This window comes from Xiphophorus hellerii, chromosome 10 (assembly GCF_003331165.1).
Source record: "Xiphophorus hellerii strain 12219 chromosome 10, Xiphophorus_hellerii-4.1, whole genome shotgun sequence".
NCBI classification, from domain to species: domain Eukaryota; kingdom Metazoa; phylum Chordata; class Actinopteri; order Cyprinodontiformes; family Poeciliidae; genus Xiphophorus; species Xiphophorus hellerii.
The window spans coordinates 6,833,256-6,859,380 of NC_045681.1; the positions used below are offsets into that span (position 1 = coordinate 6,833,256).

Genomic DNA, 26,125 nt, shown 5'->3' on the forward strand with positions numbered 1-26,125 from the left:
TTTCCACTATAAACCAAGAGTCCTTTACAACAAATATAAAGACGTTTTGTAAGTGATGTTAGTACCACTTAGCAATTCTTGCAAAATATAATAAACTGAATTTTCTTTTGTATTTTATTTTTTAAAAAGATTTTTTGAGACAGTATGTACTAAAACAATCCTGGTTTGCTCTTTAAAATATGAAACCAGGAAATGCAATACATGTTGCAAAAACAGATCTTATCACCCCAGCAGATCAATACAATGATGAGCAACTATTGATTTTTTAAAAATATATATTATTGATTTAGAAAGAGCCTGTGTCGATTCCAGCTAAAGGTTAATTACCCCAATCACTCCTGAAGCTGCAAGTACATTTCAACAACCAATAAAGTGAGCAATGTGACCTCCGCTCTAAAAATAGCAGGAAGAGATGGGTGAGCGTACGGTACAAGATAAGAAAAGTAGCTCAGAAGATTTCAGAGAGTTATTGACCCAGTTAGTGAGCTAACTCCCGGGACTGGACTGCCCTGTCTCTTCTAAACGAGTTTCAACCTGGAGAGGAAAACCTCACCCAGACCGTCCCACAGAACCAGCTGCAGCACCGTATGTCCCAGAAAAACAGGAGGGATTGCCTCAAAAATCCACAGGCTGCTGGAAACCAGGGGAAATTGCTTCTTCTGCCTTTAATTACACTGTGTGTAATTAATAGGCAACGAGGTAATATAATCTCATCATTTAATGCATACTTTCCAACTCTAAGCTGCATAAACTTAGTGGATTTAACTTTACCATTTGATGTGTATTTGTATTTTGTGTAGTTTTAGGAGACTGACTCTTTTTCAAGGTGTGAATAATTGTCTCTGGGTAAAATAAAACAAAACAAAAAAAGATTTAACTTACTCAGTTTGCATGTGTGGGTTTTGGATTTTGTATACCTGAGATAAATTATTTAAAATATCAAAAGTGGGCTAAGAAATACCTGAAGATAGATTTTCAAATCATTTCTATGCACATCAAAAACACAAAATCTTACAAAATAATTTTGGACTAGTTTCTTATTCCACTGAAAATAAGACAAACTAACTTAAAAGTAACTTTTCAGCTACATATAGAGGCTTGTTTAAAGTAAATAATTCCTTAATATTGATGAAAAAGTTCTTGTTCTATTGGCAGATAAATTGACTTATAACATGGGAAAAATGTCTTGTTATAAGTTAAATAATCTGCCAATAGAACAAGAACTTTTTCATGAATATTAAGGAATTATTTACTTAAAACAAGCCTTTACATGTAGCTGAAAAGTTACGTGTTAGTTGGTTTTGGCTAAGATATTTTCACTAGAAACTAGACCAAATGGATGAATAGGGACTGAAATTCTTTTAAGAAAGACAAAACCTCATCTTTACTTTCTTAAATATTAAAATTTGAGGCTTATTAAAATGTTGGATTCACTGAGAGCGCTGTAGTTGTTTCGTATGAAAATGAATCCTCAATAATATGCCCTTTCTATGACCGTGCATGCAGCGCAGTGCTCCTGTTTCTGTAACAACGTACTAACAAGTTCAGAAAGCACATCATAAAAGGGAATAAAAACACTTTGAAAACCTGGATGGGTATTAAATGAACGCAGAGCTCACATGGGGAAGTCTGGGCGACTTGCAGAATCTGCTGAAGCCCTGCAGGGACAAAAAGGAAGGAGACAAAAGACGACAAGTTGGGAAAAATGGCACTTTTAGTGTGTTTGAAGACTTTTGAAAATATGGTAAGCTTCTTAAAAGCACAACTGAGTCAAAATATAAAAAATAGGCAGTTTTTGAAGGATCAGTGGAAATGAAATGAACTTAGCATGTAAACCTCAACCCAAAAGAGGTTAAAAGGATAAAGTAGTGCGTGTTAAACTTGGCAGGAAGAGAGAGCATCGTCACAGGAATTAAACATTTAATAAGACGTCCAGATTTGCACAAGTAAATGTGTAAATAATTAACCTTTTCAAATGTATTTTCCAACCTCATCAATTTCCCCTTAAAACCATGCTGCTTAAATATTAAATTAGAAATCCTTTACACCACGTGTCAAACTGAAGGCCCGTGGGCCAAACGTGGCCTGCCGAAGCTTTTTATTTGGCCCTCTAGACTACAAATTACATGAATAAGTCCCTCCAGTTTTTCAACAAATGTTCAAAATTCACATAAAATCAACAAATCCCCCAATTTTTTTCTGATTTTTACTGTAAATTTTTCTCAAAATTGGCCAAAAACATTGAGTTTAACATCAGCTTTACTTGATGTGTTGTATGGCGATTAATAAAGAGCCACATTTAACATCATACATTAGTGGAAATATCATAAAAATTCAAATATTTCTAAAATCTGTGATTTTGGTTGTTAAAAAAACCCACAAAAGAAAAACAAAACACCAGGATTGGATCAGTCCATCCAATGCTGGTGAAAAGATGTTCAATATTATTTTATTTTAAGAAACACTAATTAAATGCTGAAACAAACAGCTATTTATTAATATTTAACAGTTAAATTAGTTTTATCAATACATTCTGGCACAACCGGCCCTTAAGAACACTCAGATTTTTGAAAATGATCTGCTACTTGCAGAAAATATTTGTTAATTTCAATCAAAAAGTTAAAAAATAATAATTCTCTCCCCTTGCTTTATTTATTTGTTTATCTCCCTCCTCTGGAATTTGACTTATTACTGTTATTTTTTTACATCTGTTCCTTATGAGATGCTACAATTTCCTATTTGTCATTTACTGCCACTTCAGCTCAATAATGGAAACTCAAATGAGCAAGAGTTCTCAAGATTATCCCCAAAAATAATGAAGCCTGGAGTTTTACAGGCAATGAGTCGCAGCTGCAATTATGAACTGATTGCAGTCGGTGCATTCGCCGCCCCAAATGGTTGTTTTTATAACATTGGTAATCACATTTTTTAATAATCTCAACTAATTTAATGCACAACTCATAAAACAAATGAAACCGGTGGAGGAAAATTGCCAATTATCTTCATCGCAGAACTTTGAAAATGGAAAATGAACATAACAGATGAGCTGTTAAAGTTTAAGGTTAGCTTGTGTAATGTTTCAGGATGGGTCATTGGTCCACTTTTTTGTTTCTGCATATATTTGAATGAATCGCCAGACATTTCCCCCCCCAACCTAATTACTTGTAAGTTTGTTTTTCTCCTGGTGCGTGGCAAAATTAGCTTTGGCTATTAAGCAATGGGGAGGCTAATTATTTAGCAGTGGTGCAGCCTTCTCTAATCGATGAAAAATGTTCTGCAGGAACTGACACAGACACACAGTTAGTGGCCGACAAGCTCTTTGAAGAAGGCATTAAATTTAACCCTCCAAGCAAACGGTTGAGTTTAAAAATAAACGATGAAAAGGAAATTAAAGTTTGAATCAGTTTAGAATGTTGTAGCCCACATAAAGTATCTCTTATTCTTTGAAAATGAGGATAAATAAGATTATAATGGAATCAAACTAATGGAAACTTTGCACCAAATGACCTGAGATGAGAGCTATTAACAATTAATAAGTCCCATATAATAAAGTAGGCTTGTGTTGTTATATTGTTGAAGTGTTTCTGCTAACCTTCCTTAATCTTCATTATTTTAGATGTGCAAACTGTTATATATGAGAATATTACTTTACAAAGCTGCTCCTGATCTGCGTATGTAGAATAATTGGAACTGGGTGGTTTATCGTTAAATAGTAAAAATAAATCACAGTTTTCTATCTAGAAAGGAGAAGCTAGAACCACATCTAAATTTATATCTAGATTTAAAATCTGTGTTCATATATGCTCTCCTATCCAATCTATTCAATATTGAGCTTTTTTTCAAAGAACAGTGGATAACGATTTCAGACCATAGATGTGCAAAAGCTGGTAGAAACAAACTCCTAAACCAAATAACTGTTTGGTTTAAATTGCAGCATTAAGTTAAAACTCAATTCAAGATTAATGAACTATCAGAACTTAAAAAAAACAACTTTTATGTACTTGTTTCTTGTCGTTAAATCAACTTGATGAACTTTAATTTCTGAGTTAGAACCAAAACAATTTTCTGGTCGACTTAAATTGCATTTTCAAGTTAAACCACCTTCAAATGTTTTACAGTTTGTTGTTACACTTGACAAAATCCCAAACAGTAGATCTGAATAGCTGTTCAGGTTAGTAAGATTGAATCATTACCAGTGCCATTTGAAAGCACCAGTTAATTGATTCTACTTGCATTTTAAGACATGACAAAAAGCCAATATGGCAACAAGCTTTTTGTTTTATATATATTTTCACTGCGAGTGTGTAGATAACAATGTGTGTCATCTGTTTTCGATGTCTGGCAGCTATAAATTTGACCGTTCTTTGTTCTTCAACCAGGGAAACATTGCTAAATCAAATACAATAGCGGAAAAACACTGAAATGAAGAAAATTTAACTCTATTAAGTTTACATGCAGAGAATTGGTAATTTGCCAGTTTAACTTTGCATTGGGGTATCAAAATGTTAAGCATCATTCAGCTTTTGAAGGCCTAATTAATATAGTGAAAGCTGCGTCCCTCAGCCCGACTGACAAAAAGACGTCCTCTAATTAGCAAACCCATCACAGATGTCTCGTCCTTCCTGTTCCAAACTATAAAAATCAAAACAAGGCGAGGATAAAAAAACAAACAAACAAAAAAAAAGATTAAACTAATGAGCAACAAAACTTTCAAACAATGGAGACGACTAGAGGGGATCAAGAGGAACTAACAGACTGTTAACAACAATCAGTTTTTAGAAAGAGTAGAGGGAGAGTTGTCACTTTTGTCAGTCACACACCACAGACATCCCACCGTTAATTTGTTTTCAGTTCAGAAAAATGCCATACAAAATAGCTACCCAACGTTTTTGTTGTCTTGTTCTCCATTTCAGTCCATATCAGCCATGGCTTTAAAATGTTACAGGTGTAAAACCATGGGTTAAAATCCTGTTAATGAGATACTAGATACAAGTGTTGCAGTAACTGAAGTAACAGTCTGGCTTCTAAAACTCATTGTACTACTTCAACAGGGTTTCCCCTGTGTATTATAAGCCTGGCGGGCCACCAGGCTTTACTTGTACCCCCACCAGGCTAAGCATTATTTATTTAAGTTTTTAAAAAATGTTTGCACCTTTTAAGTCTTTATAGTTGATGTTCAGGTATTAATCTTCCAATCTTCCAGTAATGGCTGCTGGATGAATGACTGCCCTGGCGCCCAACCACCGGGGCTTTGCAAGTTTTCTGGGGGATACCTTGTTCAACATATTTTTACTCAAGGAAAAGTAAAACTTAGCCATCCAAAAATTACTCAAGTAAGAGTAAAAACGTATTTGGTAAAAAGTCTACTCAAGTACTGATTAACTGATCAAATTATCAATCGTTTGATATTAAAAATGGCATCATCAGACAGACCACAATATAAAGTCAAGTGGAACTTTTGGTATTTTAAGGACAGAAATGACGGTAATAACCAAATTCATGTAACAAAAAATAACAAAATGAATTGTTTCCAAATCCGTTCCTTTCAACAAAAAACTACAACCTGAACAGAAACGTCAGGTGTGTGTCTGGTGAATTTTTGGTTAAAACATGTTTGAAGTTGAAGAATCCAGAAATTTTACTCAAGTAAGAGTAGCGATACTTCATAATAAAATTACTTAAGTAAAAGTTAAAAGTACAGCGTAGTAAAAGTACGTTTCAAAAAAATTACTGAAGTAAATGCAAATGCGTAAAAGTAACTAGTTACTACCCAACTCTGCTAAAACTCAATGGCTTTAGGCACACTTAAATTTTTATTTTCTTTTATTTCTTTTGCTAACTACAAACCCTTTTTTTCTGTTATTTAATCTCATGATTTAATAATAACACTTATGGTTTACTGTAACATTCATTTAGCAAACCTATGTAAGCACAGGAGCACATACTGTGATGGTTGTGGGTTTGCCGTGTTGATTAGACTTAAAAAAAACCTTCAACAAGAAGTAAGGTACTTGAACTAATGTATTCTTATTACACAGTTCATTAGCTGTGTTTGTCATATTAGCATAACGTTTAATTTACCTCATTACAATGATTGGAAAAGCAGAAAAGTGAAGAAAAAACCAAAAGGAGAATACATGTCCGCATCTATTTACACTCCAGGGCTTGTATGTGTTGTAAATTTGTGAAGTAAAAGTAAACTAAATTGAATTTTTTCAGCAACTGCTGTAGCCATATGAGATTGCAGGATACATTAATCATATTTTAACTCATAAAGGCATTTTCTAAGATAAACTAACATAATGAGAGCTTCTTTACGCAGTTTGTACTGTGGCTGAAAAATACAGATATTATAAAATGCAAATTGCTGAGTGGTGTTGGCTCAGACTTTATGGTTTAGGGCAGGGGTGTCAAACTCAGCTTCATTTGGGGCCATATCAAAATCATGAATTATGGCAGATTGTGTGTTGTGGCAGAATGTATTGATAAAACCCATTTAGCTGTTGTTAGAGATTTTTTGGTATTATCATTTATTATTCCTTCAGATTACATTCAGTCTAAAGAACATTGTGATTTTCTTTTAAAGTGATTCTCTTCCTTATGTGTGTATGAACTGACCTGGAAGTCACTACTGTCTGTTTATCTTCATGTGAAACAGTTAACAATGTGTTTCTCAGACCTTTGATTAGTTATCACACCTAGGAACTGGGTTGCTAGTTGATTGTATCAGAAGTTTTACGACCTTTGTTGTTTTTCCTGACTGTCCCCTAGGTAGAAATTCCTTAGTCGTAAAACTGTGTTTGATTGTGTTCGTTTCGGGGGCTTCTAATCTTATCAGCACCAGCCCCCTTTGCTTTTGTCTTGTGTTAATAAAAAGACAAGCTCTACTGCAGAGTTTCAGAACACATGGTGAACTGGTCAGAGGAGCAGTTCTCTGTGTTTTCTCCTTTTGCAAAAGCTTGGCTATAAAATTCATAATACGTTGTCTGTGGTTCTTTCTTTTATTTAGGTTCGAAAGGAAAAATACCTATCAGCTGTTAAAATATTAATAAATATCTGTCCTACTAGGATTTTGTGATTGTTTTTGTAGATTTTTGTAATCAAAATCACATATTTTGAAGTTAGAAATATTTGTAAGGAATTTTTATATTTGTGCTAATCTGTGATGTTAAATGTGACTTTTTATTAATCGCTGTATCGATCAACTGGACACCAAGTAAGTAAGTCTGAGGCAGCAGTCAGTTAAACCCAACCTTTTTGACCAACCAATTTTGAGAAAAAATTGCAGTAAAATCAGAAAAAATGTGGGGATCTGTTGATTTTGTGTGAATTTGGAGGATTTGTGAAAAACTATTGTTGTAATTTGGAGTCTAGAGGGCCACATAAAAAGCTGCAGAGGGGCAGATTTGGCCCCCGGACCTTGAGTTTGACACATGTGGTTTAGGGTGACATAAAACTTTTTTTATGTGACTGTGGTTTAAGATGTCCGGTTTTATAATGTAATTGGATGCAGGTTCCTATTTTGTCTCTATATTATAGTAGTTATGTAAGGTTTTCTGAAATTACTGCTGGTTGTCAGACAGCTCTGGGAGCAGCATCCTGCTGGGCTTTGGGGAAATGAAATGATGTGCCTGCCTGACATTGGCACCCACTCATAGTAATTGGCCTTTGGTTGCTGTGGCAGAACAAGACTCGTGTAGAGTGACAAAGGCACCTTAGGGGGCAAAATTATATTGCTTAGTGTGTCCTGTTCCACACTGCTTGGCCACGTTTGTGTGATAATGGTAAATGTGTTTATGATTTTGATCTATGGGTTTATTTGCAATGTTTATTTTTACAAACAATAGCAGGGTTCCAGTTCTCTGCCAGTTTTTATGTTATTAAGTTTTTCATGTACACACCTTGCAGAACTGCAACATGGATCTTGGTTAATTTTTGGTTGATGTTTTTCATTCATTAGGATAAAAAAGACTGTATTGGCTGCAGAAACTCAATTGAGCTTCTCTTCAAAAACCTCCCGATTGTTAAGTCACATTCAACGGACGTTGTGCCGTTACCTACCACCCCAAGCGGAGCTCCAGCACTTTTATTCAACTGGTTTTACTGCTGTATGTGCTGTACAATGGCTGCTGGAAAAAACAAGTGTTTTGTTGCTGACTTGCCATCCAGAAACTACTTGCTGCATTCTTGTTGGTTGTGCAGGAGGCTCTACTTCTGCTTTTCAAAGATGTATGGTTGTAAAATTGCGCATCTGTTTGCAGACATTTTCATGAGTGGATGTAAACTTTGAGTTGGGGGGCGTGACCAGAAGCAGCTTGTTTGGATTTAAAGTGACAGGAGGCCTTTAAAGTAACTTTTAACCCTTCCAGACTGAACGTAGCAGCAGCGATGCAGCCAAATTTGCAGTATCGTAATCCCGCCACACTTTGCGCTATCTTAAAAATTCCAACAGTTTCTGAAAGGGGAGACGTTGCACTTTCCAGCCAATATCAGGTTATTACGGTAATTTCACTCCCGCCGTAGAAGGAACTGAAATTAATCTGGGGAAACACTCTTTTAATAGACAGTAAATTTTGAACATAACCGCTAGATATTGAAAGTTCCAGTAGTTATGGATAAATGGGCAAATATATATTTAATCACATGACCTTTAAAGAACTGCGTACAATTAAAATACGCAAAAATATCCAGGCAGAGATTTCAAACTTAGGTCTAAAATGGTTAAGAAATGCCCTGTTCTCAAACAACTGAATCTCCTGTTGACCAAATGTTACCCAACTGCAGAGGCAACAAATTTAACAAAAAAAAATTTAATCCAGGTAGTAAATTTGCAATTTTGATTAAATACAAAACAATCCTCTGCAGGAGTTTGATGAGTGTGTCGGTACCTCGTCTTGGCTGCCTTCACGCAGGTTGTAGGTGATGTTGTTGTGGATGTCGGTGGTGAACACACTGGCATACTCTGGGTACAGCTCCAGCACGTCTGTCAGGCCGCGCACACTGATGTACTGAAGGTCACAGTAGGTGAGCGCCTTCACATCCGCATTCGTCTTTATCACCTGATCAGTTCCAGGCAAGTCAGACCCGATCAGATCCCCTTTGCCTAAAATCCCAAACATCGACAATCACTTTCCTGCTCTCGTTTATCTCTTATGAACATGTTTCTGTGCAGGTTTGCCATAAAACAGACCTAATATCGCCAACACCATGTTGTCCTTCAGTACCTCCAGGGAACCGGAGCAGACGAAGTAGTTGGCATGCAGAGCGTCGCCCTGACGTATCAGGTACTCCCCAGGTACACAGAAAGAGGTCTTAATGTGAAGGGAGAGTGAGCGCAGGCAGCCTCGGCTGGCCCCTTTAAAAACCGGCAGCTGAAGGATGTCCTTATTCAAATGCATGGCGATGTCGGCCCGCAGCTCATCTGGGAAGTCGTGCAGGAGCTGGGGATATTTGATGTAATAAGGCGCAGAGTTGTTGGAATATTTTAAATCAGTTGATGGTGTGAAAGGATTGGGAGGGGATTTCACACACACACACAAACAAAATCATCATTTCTTAATCTTTAAGTCATTGAGGGACAGCATCTTGTGATAACAAAGGAGACTCCCACCTCGTTGGCATCGATGCCGTTGTTGACAGACCATGTGGTCTGGAAGTACTCCAGCATCCGCTGCTTAAGCTGCTGGGGCAGACGGTGAACACGGATGAAGTCCTTCAGGTCGTTCATACGTGTGTGGTAGAGGGAGCGGCGTGAGTACATGCGCTGGATGATGGCCGTCACATTACCGAAGACGACAGCGTGCATCAGAGCTGGGGCAGATGGAGGCAATAATGAATGGGGCTGCGACTGAGATACATGAACAAGTCAACAAAGTTTTTCTTTGTTGGACAAAAAGGTGAGCTAACTCAAAAGAAAGCGGGAAAACAGAAGGCCAAACACAAAACGGGAAAAATCCTTACAGAATCCCTTTTTTTGGTATTATCTTTAGCTTCTTTTTTATTTTAAAACACAGATTCTTGCTGGAACTGCTTGAACATTCAGACAAACCGCAAATTCAATAACGGCAGAAAAAAAGTTCCTATGCATAACAATGGGGTTTACAAATTATATATGCTCTTGTTAAAATAAAAGAATTAAATCTGAATTTATATCCAATATCAGATACGTACAAAAGAAGATTAAATGCTGAGTCAAATGCAATTAAAGTCAACAAGAAAAATTTTTTGGTTTTAACTCAGAAGTTGTATAAACATTAAGTTTATTAATCTTGAATTGTGAGTTTTAACTTAATGCTGCAATTCAAACCAAATAATTATTTCACAATATGCAGCAAAAAACTGTCCTCACCTCGTTACAGAGCCACATTTCTCTATTATTTTTACTCACATTATCAAGTTAAAATAACTAATTATTTTACTTTAAAATATTTTAAATTCTTGTTTCAAATTACATGAACAAAATTTCTGATCTGAATTAATTTTATTAAACATCTCAATGAATTCAGCTCAGAAACATTTAGTGTGAACAGGACATAAAAATAAAGATTTTCCCTAATAACACAAGAGTCAGATCAATGTAACGCACTTCCATCTCAGGATACGAAAACATGCCGCTAAGCATTCTGGGAAACAGTTCCCACTGCTGTGTTTTTCTTCTTTCAGTTTTTTTAAACTCTAGTTTATTCAACTCTTGGAGGTTTGACAAAATTAATAAAAGGTTAACACAACTTACCGCTGTAAGTTTATCTTTCACAAACTCACATTTAGGTTCAAAACCTAAAACTCACTAAATTTATTCGACTTAAAAGAGAAGAAGACAGTTGACACAACTAAATGCAGCTCCAATGTTTTACAGTGTACTACAAGGTGGTTACAGCTTTTTAATTTTTAATATTCTCCTCTCAAATTGATTTTCAGCTGAATTTTACTGGATAAATGCCCGATTGAAGGTTTGCAAAAACAATTTTGCGTCACAAAAACTTAGCATTCAGGAAACATTTTCTATTGATTCATGGAGATTATTAAACAATATCCTCCACTGGAACTAACTTTAAACTACTAATAAATTCATAAACAGTATTTACGACATGTTTGAGACGGTAAAACACAATAAACCAATTCTAGACAATTTCCCAAGTCTTTTTTTGATTCCAAATGGTAATTTTTAAACTTCCTGCAGAGTCTAGCTGTGCTACATTCTAAAATTTGCATATATTAATAAACAGGAAAAAGTGGAAATTCAAAAACAACATATTTTCATCCAAAGTCACAGCAGAACAGCTGATAAACGGAGAGCCCAGCAGCTTCACCAGCACAAACAAAATCTCTTTAAAGATTAAACTAAAGATAAATATAAAACTTTGATCCCAAAACTCTCTTTTGGAGCTCAAATAAGTTCAGCCGTTCAAACTTTTAAAGCTTTATTTGCTCTTTCATCCATAGGGATTTGACACTAAGTCACTGCTGTGTTTACATCATCACCATCATTCTTACAGGCAGTAAAATAAACTCATGATAATCTGCTGGGCTGTCGCACTTATTATTGCCACCTCAGCTGAAATAATCTGTTTCTGAAAGATGGTGATTGCATCAAGCTGCGTCTCCAAACCCAGCCAAGCAGTTCTACCCGACACCTGCTGGATTTCTTGGACTGTCGTACAAAACTGAGACACAGAGAGAGAGACAACCTGGTGTCAAACGTACCACCGATGAGCATGGTGCAGATGGAGAAGATCTTCTCGGCGTCGGTGTTGGCGCAGACGTTCCCGAAGCCCACACTGGTCAGGCTGCTGAGGGTGAAGTAGAGAGCAGCGATGTAGGAGCTGCGGACTGTCGGGCCGCCCACTGTGCTGTTGATGTACGGAGTCTCCAGACGTTTGCCCAGCTCATGGAGCCATCCTGGGGAGCAAAGCAAAACCGTTTCCAAAAACTCCCTCTCTTTGTGTCGGTCAGTAAAACGTCTGATGTCAGTGAAAGGATGGAGAGAAAGCTAAAATCATTGGCAGTTTCTGTTGTATGTGGGTATTTGCCAAAATAAGGATATGGACAGTAATAGCAAGCTGGCATTTTAAAACTGGATGGCTACAATAACCCAGTTTTGGGATAAATACAGACATTAGATTTTATATAGATTTGAACATAATAAAAATAATCTGGTATTAATCAAATCTAATCAAAAACACAAAAGACTCCACATTTATTGAAGAAAGACAAAGGCAGAGGAAGTCCATAACTGAACTTTACCAGCTTTTAAAACCACCTACATGAACAATAAATCATTTTTGTTTGAGTTTATTATTTTCTCACATTACTGCAGAGGAACTTTGCCCCGGCCTCTGCCTCCGGTTTCATTGCTTGCATGGCCTATTTTATTCTTAAGGGTAAGCTTGATATCTTCCCATTTTGCTCCAGAAAACTTTTAGTCAATGTGACTAAAGATGAACACATGGATGAGTTTCTCTTGCTGAGATATTAGACCTCTAATCCTGGAAATGTTTTTCAGGGATAAAAAAAAATACTTAAGACTCACCTATCTCCCAGGTTTCATTGGTTTCTATTTCCTTGCGACCGATCATGTACCAGATGCAGGCCATCCAGTGCGCCAGCAGGGCAAAAACAGACATCAGTAAGGTCAGCACCATGGCGCTGTACTGAGAGTAACGGTCGAGCTTCTGAAGAAGCCGAAGGAGACGCAGAAGACGGACCGTCTTCAGGAGGTGGACTAAAGAGGTCTAAACAGAGAACGGGAATTTGAAAATGTCAGTTCCTCTTGATTATACCACTTGATTGAGCAGAATAGGAAAGGATCAAGTAAAGGAGTGCAAAACAGGAAATGTGGCTGTACTCACCACTGTGATGTTGAAGGCATAGAGTAGGTCAAAGGGCAAGGCGGCCACCAGGTCCACAAAGAACCAAGTGGTGGCATAATGAATGCAAATGCAGCGAGACTCGTACACCACCTGACCTGACTGGCTCACATAGGTGGTACGAAAGTTCAGGATAATGTCTGAAATTATAAAATCACCCCAATAACAGGCAGCCATGTCATGGTGATTCTTAAAACATTAATAGAAAATCAAACCGGAGCTTATCACTGCAAACACAAAAGTATAACCAGAAAAAGATGCAGTTGTGCATCTTTTTCTGGTTATGGTCCATTCAAAGAAAGAGCTGGGATATAATGTGAATCAGGAGATGCTTTGGACAGATTTGTCCGTTTCTGACATAAGGGATCCAAATCTTACCTAAATTCATTGTTACAAATCGTGAAATATCTACCAATGTGTTATGATAACCGATTTACAAACCCCCCCACCCCCCTTTTTATATGCCATGTAATACCCTATGTGAAAAACAAACCTACTATAGGAGAAGTGTGCACTTTCTTAAAATAAGCGTTAAGTCTTCTACTCTGCAAAAACAAAAAATCTTAGTAGGTATTTTTGGTCGAGTTTCTAGAGCAAATGTAAGATACTAGTTTTCTTACCTTATATCTGAGTAAATTTGAAAAAAAAGAGAGACAAAATTAACTTTTCAACAAGAAATATGAGCTTGTTTTAAGTCAGTAATTTCTTAATATTGATAGAAAAAGTACCGGTTCCACCAGCAGATCATGGCTGTGATCACACTGCAGCCTGATGTGACCCAATTCTGATTATTATTATAATTTTTTTTTTTCCGTTATGCGAAATGTATCTGATCTTTTCATGACAGTCTGAAAACACAAGTCGGATTTTTTTTTTATGCGACCCAGACCACTTGGATATCCGATACTTATCAGATCTTTTCTAATCTGACCTGAATCTGAACGGTCAGGTCGCATTCATCCAACCTGAACGTCATTGATATTCGACAAACGTCACTATTCTGCGTCCTGATACGCGCAACCCTGGCGGACTAAGGATTAAGTTGTTAATATCCTGGCTCCGGTCGGAAAACAACTTTAAAGTTGCAAGCTATGTTCCACCGTTAGCATCCATGTTTACTTCCGCAAGCACGGAGCACTTCTTCGTCGTTTTGTTTGGCGGTTGGCAAATCACTGAGCACTCTATGTATGACGTTATTGCGCCCTCTACTGCGCGTACGGGACACTTTCAGGTTGTTTGCAGTTCACACTGGATATCACACACAAGTCGTATATATTTGGAAGTGTGAACGATCACGCCAAAAAAAAATTGATTTGACAAAAAAATGTGAATTGGGTCGCTTCAGGCTGCAGTGTGAACGTTGCCTATTTCACTTATAAATACTACCATTCCTAAATATTAGGGAAGTATTGACTTAACCCATGTAACCAATGTACTACTTACCCCTGGAACTAGACCAAAAATACTTTTTTGTATTTAGTGCTTAAGCAGTGTATGAGTCTATTCACATTTCATATTTTGACAATATTTGCCCACTGTTCTACAAATATATCAAATTGAAATCTTCAGCTAATCCTGCAAATGTTTTGTCTGGACTCTTGCTAAATAATTATAAAACTTTAATTTTCTTTAGGTGAAGCAGTTCTTTCAAGATTTAATGCTTGACCCTGTGTGATACTCAAAAACTAAAAATCACATTCATATCAAATTGTACAGACTAAATGTACAATTAGAGAGTTGGAAAATCATTTTTCATGATAAAAATATGGGCTTTTACAATTTTCAGTCTCTTCTTTTTAGAAATTATACAACAAAATTATGAATTTAGAAGCTCTAAACAAATCTCTAAATTCTCCAACTTTCTAATCTTTGTCTTTCCAGCGCTTACCAATAATGAACAGCATTTCCACTAAGATGTCACTGACGATGGTGGAGCGGGAAGCAGGGATGGAGTCGTCGTGTGGGGAGAAGCTAACGTTGTACGGTACGGTGATGGCCACGTAGAAGGTAGCCAGCAGGATGAGCCAATCCCACAGCGCCTTGGATACGCTGTAGTGGAGCAGGATGAAGCGCGACTTCTGCACCGCCGCCACCTTGTACTCTGGTACTGAAGGCTTGTCCACCATCGTCTGTATGGCAGCAGGAATACACCACTTTTAAACAGTTTGTACTGCAGTATGTAAAGGTACGGGGTTGAAAAATTAAAGATTGGTAGGATGATAGGAAAACAGTGTCTGACTGTACATGCAAAACTAAAAGGTATTTCTCTGTTTTTAAGGAATCTGGACTATATTTCATCTCCTCCTGTTAGATAAAATCCAACAAAAGATTTCATCTATGTTATATAATTTATTTGTTGGCTCTTTAGCTCAACATATTGAACAGGCACATGAATATTACATGGTTTTAATTACAATTAATTTGATAATTAAGTCAGTGAGTAATATGTTTCAATACATTGAGATAAGGGGTAAGATTAAATAAGTGTTCACCCTTTCTACTCCTTGTCAAACTGGAAAGTAGTGGTAAACTAATTATTTTGTTCTTGATTTTGTAAGCTCATGTTTTCTCTGTCCTACTGATTGCTATTTTTTCTTGTTTTAAAAAACATGTGGAATAAATAAATCAAATCAAATAAAAAAATTTAGCTACAAAACTTTTTCAATTAACAAAAATTCTAAACACCAAAATGAAATATTTTTTAATGTTTTTCTTGTATTAGGACCCCCCCAGAAAACTGTAAAAACAAATTAGACCTTCGGATTTTATGTAGGATGTGAGTATAGTCGAGTAAAAAGCACATGCAGATTATTGAATATTATATAATAGGAAAAAAAATAGTTTTATTTGGGAAAATTAAAGTGTACCAGCAGCAAAGTGACAGGCAAATCAAAGCATGCAGATTCACAAAAGGTAAGAATATAAAAACAAGGTCAGAATAGGAAACAAATACGTAGCAGTTATTAAAATCAGAAAAGGGCAGAAAGGAAGTCCATACATTTTAAGTTTCTTTTTTGAGTAATATTAAATGTTATTGCATTAGCCGATGTTAAGCATATATTTTTCTGTTTTTGCTAAAGCATAAATTAATTTAGTGTTCATTTAAGTCCTTTTATCCAATAGTGGGAATTCCATAAGTGAAAATAATAACAACCAGATTATTAATTCCTGTTTTAAGCCATACCAGGGGTGTCCAAACGTTTTGCAAATTAGGCCATAAAAGTCAAGTTGGAACTACTCCAGGGGCCACAAAATTTTACGTATTTTCCTTTATTATTTTAATTGCAAAAACTATTTTATTTTTTATTTTCACCTGCTAAATAAATGACAAACACAACTCGTAATATTTTCAGCAACAAGAACAGGATTTTGTTCAATTTTGCTTTACGTTTTCTGGGTTTGTTAACCCAAGCCTGAATTTTAGTGAAAACCACTGGATGTTTTTGGTAGCTATTTTTAATAAATTATATTCAACTGTAAGCAAACACTTGAATGAATACTTTGTGTTTGTGTTACACCTTACATTTTCCATTTTAAGATTTTAATTATATATATATATATATATATATATAAACATCAAATTTAGACTATTCCTAAATAATAATCAACTGATTATTATTCATTATTTTATTATTCAATAAAAAAATTACAATTATGTTTTGCTTAGTATATGTTTTTGCCATATACTAAGCAAAGCAGCTTAATTATGTTTAATTTTTTTGCCAGTGTTTACAGATTGCCATCTTGCCTAAAGTTCTCCTTAGGTATAAGTTCAACTCATCCTCTGCTTTCCAGTGAAGCAGCTTTTAATAATCACCGCTGCTTCTTCCTTTACGAAGTGAACTGTATTTAAATTTCCTCTGGGACAAATAACCCCAAAGAATCCATCTAGTCTGGATAAAACCCACATTTTTCCTGTCAAGCGTTCTCATTTCAGTGTAAACACTGTTGATATTACTTGACTCATTTACAGTATTGCTTTCTCAGACTGGAGCATGCCTCTCTCTCTGCTTGTCAGCTATCTGAAGAGCGAAGAGGCAGTAGATTGGTTACTGGGAGCTCTGGCATTTAATGAAGATGTAGCTGCATCTAGACATTTTGGAGCACTGATGGGTTCAGCATTGATTAACTTAGAGATTTCTAAAATAAATCAAGTTGCACTACCCTTATATAGCTTCACAGTAGCTACAGTAGCATTATTAGGCAACTGTGACTTGTTTTGTCTTAGCTAGCCTTAGAAAATTAGACTTTCCTCATATAACAAAAGCAGTGCTGCTGCTAAATAACCTGACAAAAAAGATGATTCCACTAAACAACTTTCAAAGCTGCTCTCTTCCTGACCAGAAATAGATACATGGTCCAAAACTTAGTTTAGCATCTATTTAAATATTGAAAATAATGTTATTTGCCATTTCATTTAAATGGCTATTGTCCTAGTAATACTAAGAGAATGACAATGAGATTACCGTAGTTTGTGAAATATTTTCAAGATAAGTGAGAAGATGAAAAAAATCATCTTATATATTATATTTTTCAGTTATTCAAAACTGGGATTCAGTGTTTTTTTATGGCTTATTTTTATACAACAGGGTTCACACTTTAACAAGAGTTAAGAAATAAAAGTTTAAAAAGCAGCATTTTTGCACTTTGGGCATGGAGCAGATAAACAATAAAAATAAGAATGAGTCCGATATGGAGTAAAAAGATATCAACTTTTTAAAAAGTATTTTTAATCAATTTTAGACCTGGCATTCAGAGAGAAAATAGTGTCCAAACAATATTTAACTGCTAAACTAATGTGCTTGTTTAAACATCAGCTCAACACTGTTTGGGTGGAAACAGGACAAGGAAGCTATTCTTTGGTTCAAAACCTCCAAATCCACAATTCAATAAATTAAAGAGCTTTTGCTCGACGTCACGCTCTGAGAACTCCGCCCACTCCGCCATGACGGACGTCAAAACAACCAGTGGGCTCCTTTAATTAAGCTAATCTAAAACAGACAACTGTAACATAATATTACTTCTATTTAGTTAATTTCACTTTAAGAATGGTCACAGGGTGCTGCGCGGTCGGCTGTACAAACAGACAAGGAAGCCAACTAAACTTGTCATTTTATTGTATAACTTTTAACAAGCAAAGACAGGGCAGCAATGGGTAGCAGCCGGCATTCATAATGACTGTCAGGTCTTGGTGTAACCGCAGATTAGCAGAGAACAACTTTTTAAAACCTAAGAAAACTAATGTTCATCCGAGTCTGACGGTCAGTAACCATGGAAACAACGCTGCGCCGTGATGTAGCCTAGCGTGTATGGAGAAACTGGCTAGCTTCTCGTCTTTTGTATGTTTTTTAATGCTGCTCCGGTTTAAGGGGAAACGTCGTTTATGACATACGTACATAAATCATGTGGCGGTAATTTAATCAGCACTGGGTCGGTTTCTAAGCTAGCTACCGCTGTCTGAGCACCAACCAGGCGTTCACAGACAAGTTAGCGTGACTCGAACAAGTAGAAGCCACGTCAAAGTGTCAAAAACAACTTGGGAAAACAATTCCAACACTTCCGTCCGACGTCCGTCATGGCGCCTCGAATGATTGCAAAGGGCCAACAAACAAAATGCTGACTTCAGCTTATAAAGAAAAACAGAACATGTTAACTAACTGTAGTTTGTAAGTTCTTGTAGCAGTGCTCTCTGAAGACTTCCTTCAGATTTAATATGGTCTAATTAAAGTAAAATCCTTCAAGTGAAGTGTAGAACCACATAACTAAAGCTGTTTCTGTTGAAGTGGACAACAACGAGGTTTGTTTGGTGAAGGTAAATATCTAATACTATTAGCCACTTGAATTTTAAGCTTAATTTGTTAATTATACAAAATGCAGACAGAACCCTTGACAACCTGCATAAATGAATAACTTAACATCCAGATGGTCACAAGGGGGAGGGCTGCAACTATTAATGATAATCAGATGGACACTGCAGTGCCAACGTTTTGCAGAAACCGACAGTTTAAATGTCAACACCCTCTCCTGTGCGCTGACCGCCGATTGTTGAGTAAAGCAGCAACTGAAGTGAAAACGAACAGTGATGTCAGGAGTAATCTCTGAGAGACAGCCATCCATACAGACGGTGATAAGCCCCTTAAAAGTCTGCGCTGAAACGCTATAAAATGACAAAAAAAGAACTGTGGTCAGTCAAGAGGAAACTTATTACAATTAAAGGGCTTGATCATTTCATACACGGCTGAGCTTTATCTCGCCAAGTGTCAGATTAGTTCGGAGGAAGGGAATCATTTTTGGGGAAAGGAGAGAACAATCTCAAATGTATCCATGTTAAAATGGAAGGTTTTTGTGACGCAAAATATGACATCAGAATAAATATTTTCAAACTTTAAAATGACATATGGACAAATATCTTGTGTACTTATAGAAAACAATACCACCCCGCCATAAATTATAGTAAATTTCTTAAATCTGTGTTCTTGTAGGATCTTCTCGTTTACATCCTTATTAAATCCAAAACTTGCAGAGAAGTTGCATTTCAACCAACATTTCATTTTAACTTTATATTTTGGTCTGTCTGATTATGCAATTTTTAAATATTAAATTATTTATAATTTGATCCGTTACTCAATACTTGAATGGACTTTTTACCAAATACCTTTTTACTATTACTTGAGTAATTTTATTCTGAAGTTTTTCTACTCTTGAGTAAAATGTCTGGATTTTCTATCCAGTAAATAATAAACACGTTCCAACCAAAAATTCACAAGATAAAGACACACACCTGCAGTTTTTGTTAAAGTTTTATAAGTTTTTTTATTGAAAGAAACCGATTTGGAAAAAAATAAGCTTTTGTCGGATTTAATTTTTTTGTTATTTATAAGAATTATTGTCATTTACATCCTTAAAATACCAAAATTTACACTTAACTTTATATTTTGGTCCATTTGATTATGTAATTTTTATATATCAAATAATTTATAATTTGATCAGTTATTCAGTACTTGAGTAGACTTTTTACCAAATACATTTTTACTTGACTAATTTCTTAAACTGCTACTTTTTACTTTTACTTGAGTAAAATGTTTTGGATAGTCTACCCACCTCTGCAATATACACATGTAAAAGGTCAGGAGAAAGTAACAAAAAAGACTCAAGCATTTTAAATTTATGCTGCAGGCCTGGGAGCTTTTCAGAGAACAGAGATGACCAAGTTTAGATGGGAGGAAGAAAAAGTGACAGCATTGAAAGTGTGGAGAGAGAGACAAAAAAATAAAAAGCTATCTGGACAAGCAACGTTCAATGTGGCCACTTCTGGACACTCGCGTTGAGTAACAGCGAAGCTGGGAGATGAAATCTTAACCTAGAAGCTGCTGAGGTGGTTTGGAGAAAATTGACTGATTCTATTTCAGTAACCTCCACATCATTCTCCTTTTCTTCTAAAATAAGAAATGCAGTGAAGAGGTGAAACGCTGCACTGTCTTTCACTGCAGGGACACGCGATAATCCGTGTCACAGTTATAAATCCGACCTGCTGCCTAAAGCTTTGCGATTCAGCTCCATTTCATGCATGCTAAGGTATTTACTGAAGACAAAAATGCAATCTTTGATGAGGACAACTCCAAGGGGAACGTTTCTACAAGTCAGTCCTTTTCTCCTGGTTAACAGAAAAGCATGAAATCCCACAGAGTTCCTTGTCAGTGAGAAATGGCTCGGTTACAGCTGCTGATAACTCACAGGCTGACAGCATTCAAACAGAAACAAAAAAAAAGCACATGTCAGCACCTTGGTAAGCAGGTTTCATCGAAAGAAAAAGTGCTGAACATTTTTTTGTAAAGGTTATGTGATAGAACAGGACAGATTTCTATTTGTAAATTAGCTTTACACCTCAGCTTCTCTTTCTGTTGATCTGTTAACGGCTTTAGCACCGTTGAAGAACGTGTGAGCGTGACTATGAGTATTCCTAAGTGGCTTTTTCCCTCGCCTTTTGAGACTCAGGCAGCAAAAATATATATTATTTATAAGATAGTCTTGGAAGGATTGGAATGATTCAGCATTGCCAGGATATAAAAATACTCTCTGGTCCAACACAGACCAGGGGTGTCAAACTCTCCATCTCTTAGATGAGTTCCCGGTCCAGCACACCTGAATCAAATTCACTGAATTACCTTCTCCGTGTGCGGTCAGGTGTGGCAGATTGATGCTAATGACCTAATTATGTGATTCAGGTGTGCCAAAGCAGAGATATATTTAAAAAGTTGTAGAAGACTGGGCTTAGAGAACTGGACTTCAACTGAGTTTCCATTACAAACTTTGTCAATATTTCACTAATGTGAAGAAGGGGAAAAAAACCCCCAGTTTTGCAATTACAGTGTTTCCATTAACTAAAAAACACAGTTAGAATCACATGTGAATAAGTCGTCTTCTTCGTCTTTTCCTCCAGTTGTAACGTCACGACTCGTGTGATGCAAAAAAAGAGTTCCCATTGCAGTTTTGCTAAAAACACTAACCACCTCATCCTAGCGCAAAACCTTTTCTTCGAGAAACATGAGTTTTTCCAAAATTGGCAAATTAATTTTTGTAATTAATTAGTTTGCGCAACTTTATGGTAAAGGTAAAGGTATGTACTATGGGTAGTTGCCCAGGGCGTTAATAGAAAGAGGGTCAACTAATCACCCCAAGAAAAAATTGCCTCGTCTGTCAGTTTTGCCCTGAGGAAGTTTTCAACTGGTTTTATAGATGTGCATTTAATAGTTATTTGTAGGCCTGTCTTGGTAACCAATTTTGCTGGTCGATAAATTGTTCCAGAACTTATTGCGATAAACAATAATATTGTTGTTTTGAAACCATTTTTAAGTAATATAACGGTAACGGCAAAATAATAATGCAAGAACACATTTTCAAAGATAAGTAAACTTTAAATTCTAGTGAACATTTAACACTGGAACTGGACGACATTTTAAATATCCAAAATAAATAAATTAAACAAATAAAATGAATTCTGAAGTCTTTGTAAATAAAATTGTCCTTCCAAAAACGGGCTAGTTGAGACCAAAGCACCAAACTGAAAATTTTTATCCTCCAGTTTTTGGTAGAAAGAGAAAAAAGCAGATAAACAATAAATCAGGCCAATGGAAATTATTGAGTTTGTTTGAATTTATCATGCGATTAATTGATTTATTGATTATTGTGACAGGTCTAGTTATTTGGTATCCCAATGTGTGTTAGCATGCTCTTCTTGCTGCTAGCAAGACTAACACATGTTCTGCACGGCTATTCTGCACTAAAAGAATCTAATTTTCTTTCTTTTTGCATTACAAAAACACAATTTGCATTGTGAAGAGAATAAGAGGGATGAATCCATATTAGCAAAATTAAGAATATTATAGGGAAAAATGACACTGGACGTTGTGATTTTTGTCAGAGTATAGAAATTGCGAACCACATTTTCTTGGACTGTTGTAAATACTCAGCTGAAAGGAAACAAAATGGCAGCTGAAGGTCCTAGCAGACGAGCAAAAATATTTAACAAAAAGAGTTTTGACTGTGATAAAAGAGAAAAAGGCAAAAAAATAAATAAAATAGGTAGATGAGTTGCAGTAAATATTCAGAGGAAGAAAAGATCCAGAAGGATGAGGCAAGAAAGTTATTAGGTTAGTTTGACAAGTGGGAAGTTTAGCTCAGCAGAGGAAGAAAAATCTACTAGCAGGGAGAAAATAAGCATGACGGATAAGAGGAAAAATCAAACGAAGATTTCCTTTACCAACAAGATCGCCTTCAGTAGCAGATACACACAACTCAATATCCTGCCAGGAGGAGCGCGATTTAAACCTAAACACACAGAGCATGCAGGCAGGGGGTGAAATAAAGGGAACCTTAATGAATCTTAAAAATAAAGACGCAGCAGGGTTAGGAGCCTAAATCAATCCAGAGAAACATCCAATTATATTCAAACATGGAGCAGAGAGAAACCAAGCTAGAGGAACAAAAAATATACAGGTAGAGGTTTATGTTGAAATGGTTAGGAAGAAGGAAACCAGATAATATACAGAGTTAACAAACTATGGGGAAATAACTATCGATAGTAGCCACACAGGCACGCCCACTAGAAGGAAACAAACGCACCCTGTAACACTTTCATTCTATTGGCTGAGAGGTTGCCAGGCAACGGTATTTTTTTGTTCCGAACGGAGACAAGTTTTGAAGGCGTTGAGAAAGGTTTGAGAAAGGAGTGAATATTTGAAAGAGAGCAGAAGTTTTGAGTGCAAGCATTACATGTTTTGAGAAGAAAGACATGAAGCTTGCGTTCAAACTGAAAATATTAGCACAATTCTTAAAAATTTTGAGAACAAAAGACGTGAAATCCTGCTTTCAGCCTGAAAATGTGCGCTCAGAAAAATTCTGTTTATATATTATTTATTTATTCTTGTCTCTGTTTCTTTGAGAGTTGCTATTTCTTTAAATTTCGTTGTGCTTTCTTTGTGCACAATGACATTAAAAGAAATAAAAAAATTTGATTGAGCATCAAAATAATCTATGTTTGAGATTAATTTGATTTTTTAAATTACCAGTGGATTAACCCAGAAGAAACTGATTCATAAATAAATGCCTACTTTATGCTGTTTGGTACATTTCTGGATTTAGAAATTACACTAGCACAAATACAAATTATCTTGATTATTCATATGCATCATCGAGGTGAATATTTCATCTGGAAATCGACCGGAGATTAACAAACCTTGGTTTCTGCTAAAATGCTAAAATGTTCTTCTTTTACTTGACAAGTAAAATAATCTCCCTAAGACACTTTGTTCCCTTTTTATTCAATATTCAAATATTGACTGCCAAAATTAGTTACATAAATGTTTCACAAATCTGCTTCCTGTTTTTGTTTTGCTCAAAAAACTTTTAATTGCTTTACGCTCTTTTGTGAAGAACAGAGTATATTGGATTATCTGAAAACGGTGCTCAAAGAGAAAAACTCTCTTTTGTCATGAAAACTGCTTAAAGGGGACCACATCTTTATCTCACAAGGTATCTTTGTAGACTTCAGCTGCCGCCTGTTTAGTCAAACAGCTTCACACAAAACTTCACATTTCATGTGTTTCATTTTCTGTACCAAAGGCATTTAAAGGATAATTTTGCTTTGCAGGCAGGTCATTTTAACACAAACATTTTTTAATTCTCAGATGGGTCTAAAGTGAATGAAAAGGATTTGTACCTTGGACATAATCCTCCTTGTGGAGCAAGTACTGAGAAATGTAACTAAAACTTTAATTTGATTTCACTTTTTCAATGGGAAAATATTCACAGTTGGAATCAAAATTGCAGTTTTTTATGTAAAAAGTTGTTTGCAGATGACAGTTTATGTGTTTGTGAGGTTAAATTTTATTTACTGCCACAACTCCTTTGTAAAACAATTTTTTTTTCTTATTATTTTAAAAGGTCTGCGCAGATCAACAGAGTAATAAATCTGTAAACTTGAGTAAGTGAACTCACTCCGCTCAGGTTGACGTCTCTTTTGCCTCCTCTGGAGAATCGGCTGGTCAGCTGGTACAACATGGTGCGTCCGTGTTTTCTGGCCTCGCGGAAGTGAGAGCTGCTCTTCCTCCTGTACCTGTTGTCTTCTGAAAGAGTTGGAAATAAAAATTACATCTATGAAGAGAATTACATTTTACTTTTTTCCTCACAAATAAAAGCTTTGGGATTTGTTTGACTTTCAGTCAAGTCTCTGTTTGGAAACTGTTGAAGGATTTCCAGACCGAACCAAAGTACAACGGGTGTGAAAATAAAGGCAGGTGGTAAACTGAATTATTTTTATTTTATTTTTTTAACTTACCACCCCTCTTGCTGCTGTGATGCCCCTTCCCATAGCTGTCAGTGATGTCCTTGAATGAGAAGAGGAAGAGAACCATTTCGCCCTTTTCGTTTTTTATGGGCACAATGTCCAGCAGACACCAGAAGGCCACACCTAAAGCAAATCAGAAAGATTCATTTAGTGCAAGTATTTGTTTTCCCAAGTTAGCGAAGTCAAGGATAAGCAGCTCTTAAATGTAGTATATAATGAATTTTTATTTCTATTTCTAAAATCAGGTCATCTCAGAAAGGTCTCTTTATACTTACAATAAATAAATGATTGATTGAGCAATCTAACTCATAGCAGTACACCTGAGCTTTTTTTACTTGAATAAGTTTCTCAAAATTGGTCACAAACGTTGGGTTTCATTGACTGCTGCCCTAGCATTACTTGATGTCAAGTTACAGCAAATGATAAAAAGTCACATTTAACATCCTACATTTCAACCTGGACAGAGAAAAACAGCGATTAAAAGGGTTTATTGACATGAATGAATTAAAGTTCTTTGGCGCTCTGATCCCAGCGGAAGACATTGTGTTGTGAAATGCAATGAGCTTGAATGAGCATTTCCGACGCTGATTAGGGATAGGGTGGTGGAGGTCGGAGAAGGATGGAAGCCTGGAGAGCCAAGAGCATGGAGATGGAGAAGGGGTGGAGATGAGTAGAGCATGGCTGGAGAGCAGATGCCACCATGGATGAAAGTCCTTTTAAGCGGGAGCTTGATTGGTGATTGGTGAAGACGGGGCATGGACAGATGCTGATAGGCTGACGGCAGATGATGCGGTGATTGGATGATGTAGGTGAGGCTGAAGAGTCTTCCAGCTTGAATTTACGCCAAGGCATCATTAGTGCAAATATCATAAAAATTCCTTATAAATATTTCTAACTTACCATCACAAAATATGCGATTTTGATTATAAAAAGCCACAAAACAATCACAAAATCCTGGTGGGATCAACTATTTCTTAATATTTTAACAGTTAAAGAGGTTTTATCAATACATTCTGGCACAACCGGCCCTTTAAGAGGATTCAGATTTTTGATATGGCCCAAAATTAAACTGAGTTTGACTCCTCTGTTTTAAAGAATCACACACAACACAAAGTGGCCGAATTAACAGGTTCACAGAGGGAAGGAGTACCTAAAGATCCAAAGCGTCACCAGAATCCAGTTTGGTCATTAATGTGGAGAAATTATGCTCTGCTGCAACACAGACGTTTTATGTCTCCTGTAGTGCTTCTGGTGTGTTTGTTTATGTGTAAGAAAACACTAGATTGCTGTGTTTGTGCAGAAAATGAAGTTCTGTCAGTCTGACACAGCGTGCGTCACGAACATCTGCTCTGCTGACTGTGATCTGCTCTGCCTCTCCATTCTCCAACAATAATTCTTTAATGGTTGGTTTAAA

General features: G+C 36.2%; 1 protein-coding gene across 1 annotated transcript in view; it reads right to left on the reverse strand.

Annotated features, from left to right (window-relative positions):
• Positions 1 to 26,125, reverse strand: part of LOC116726714 (potassium voltage-gated channel subfamily H member 4-like) — a 50,670-nt gene that overhangs the window by 10,393 nt on the left and 14,152 nt on the right. Inside the window, exons 3-12 of the mRNA XM_032573546.1 lie at positions 24,703 to 24,834; positions 24,363 to 24,490; positions 14,755 to 14,995; positions 12,849 to 13,006; positions 12,530 to 12,731; positions 11,704 to 11,898; positions 9,611 to 9,810; positions 9,191 to 9,440; positions 8,889 to 9,103; positions 1,620 to 1,658 (exon numbers count right to left, since the gene is read on the reverse strand). Of these exons, the coding sequence (XP_032429437.1) occupies positions 1,620 to 1,658; positions 8,889 to 9,103; positions 9,191 to 9,440; positions 9,611 to 9,810; positions 11,704 to 11,898; positions 12,530 to 12,731; positions 12,849 to 13,006; positions 14,755 to 14,995; positions 24,363 to 24,490; positions 24,703 to 24,834 (1,760 nt within the window). The remainder of the gene's footprint in view (positions 1 to 1,619; positions 1,659 to 8,888; positions 9,104 to 9,190; positions 9,441 to 9,610; positions 9,811 to 11,703; positions 11,899 to 12,529; positions 12,732 to 12,848; positions 13,007 to 14,754; positions 14,996 to 24,362; positions 24,491 to 24,702; positions 24,835 to 26,125) is intronic.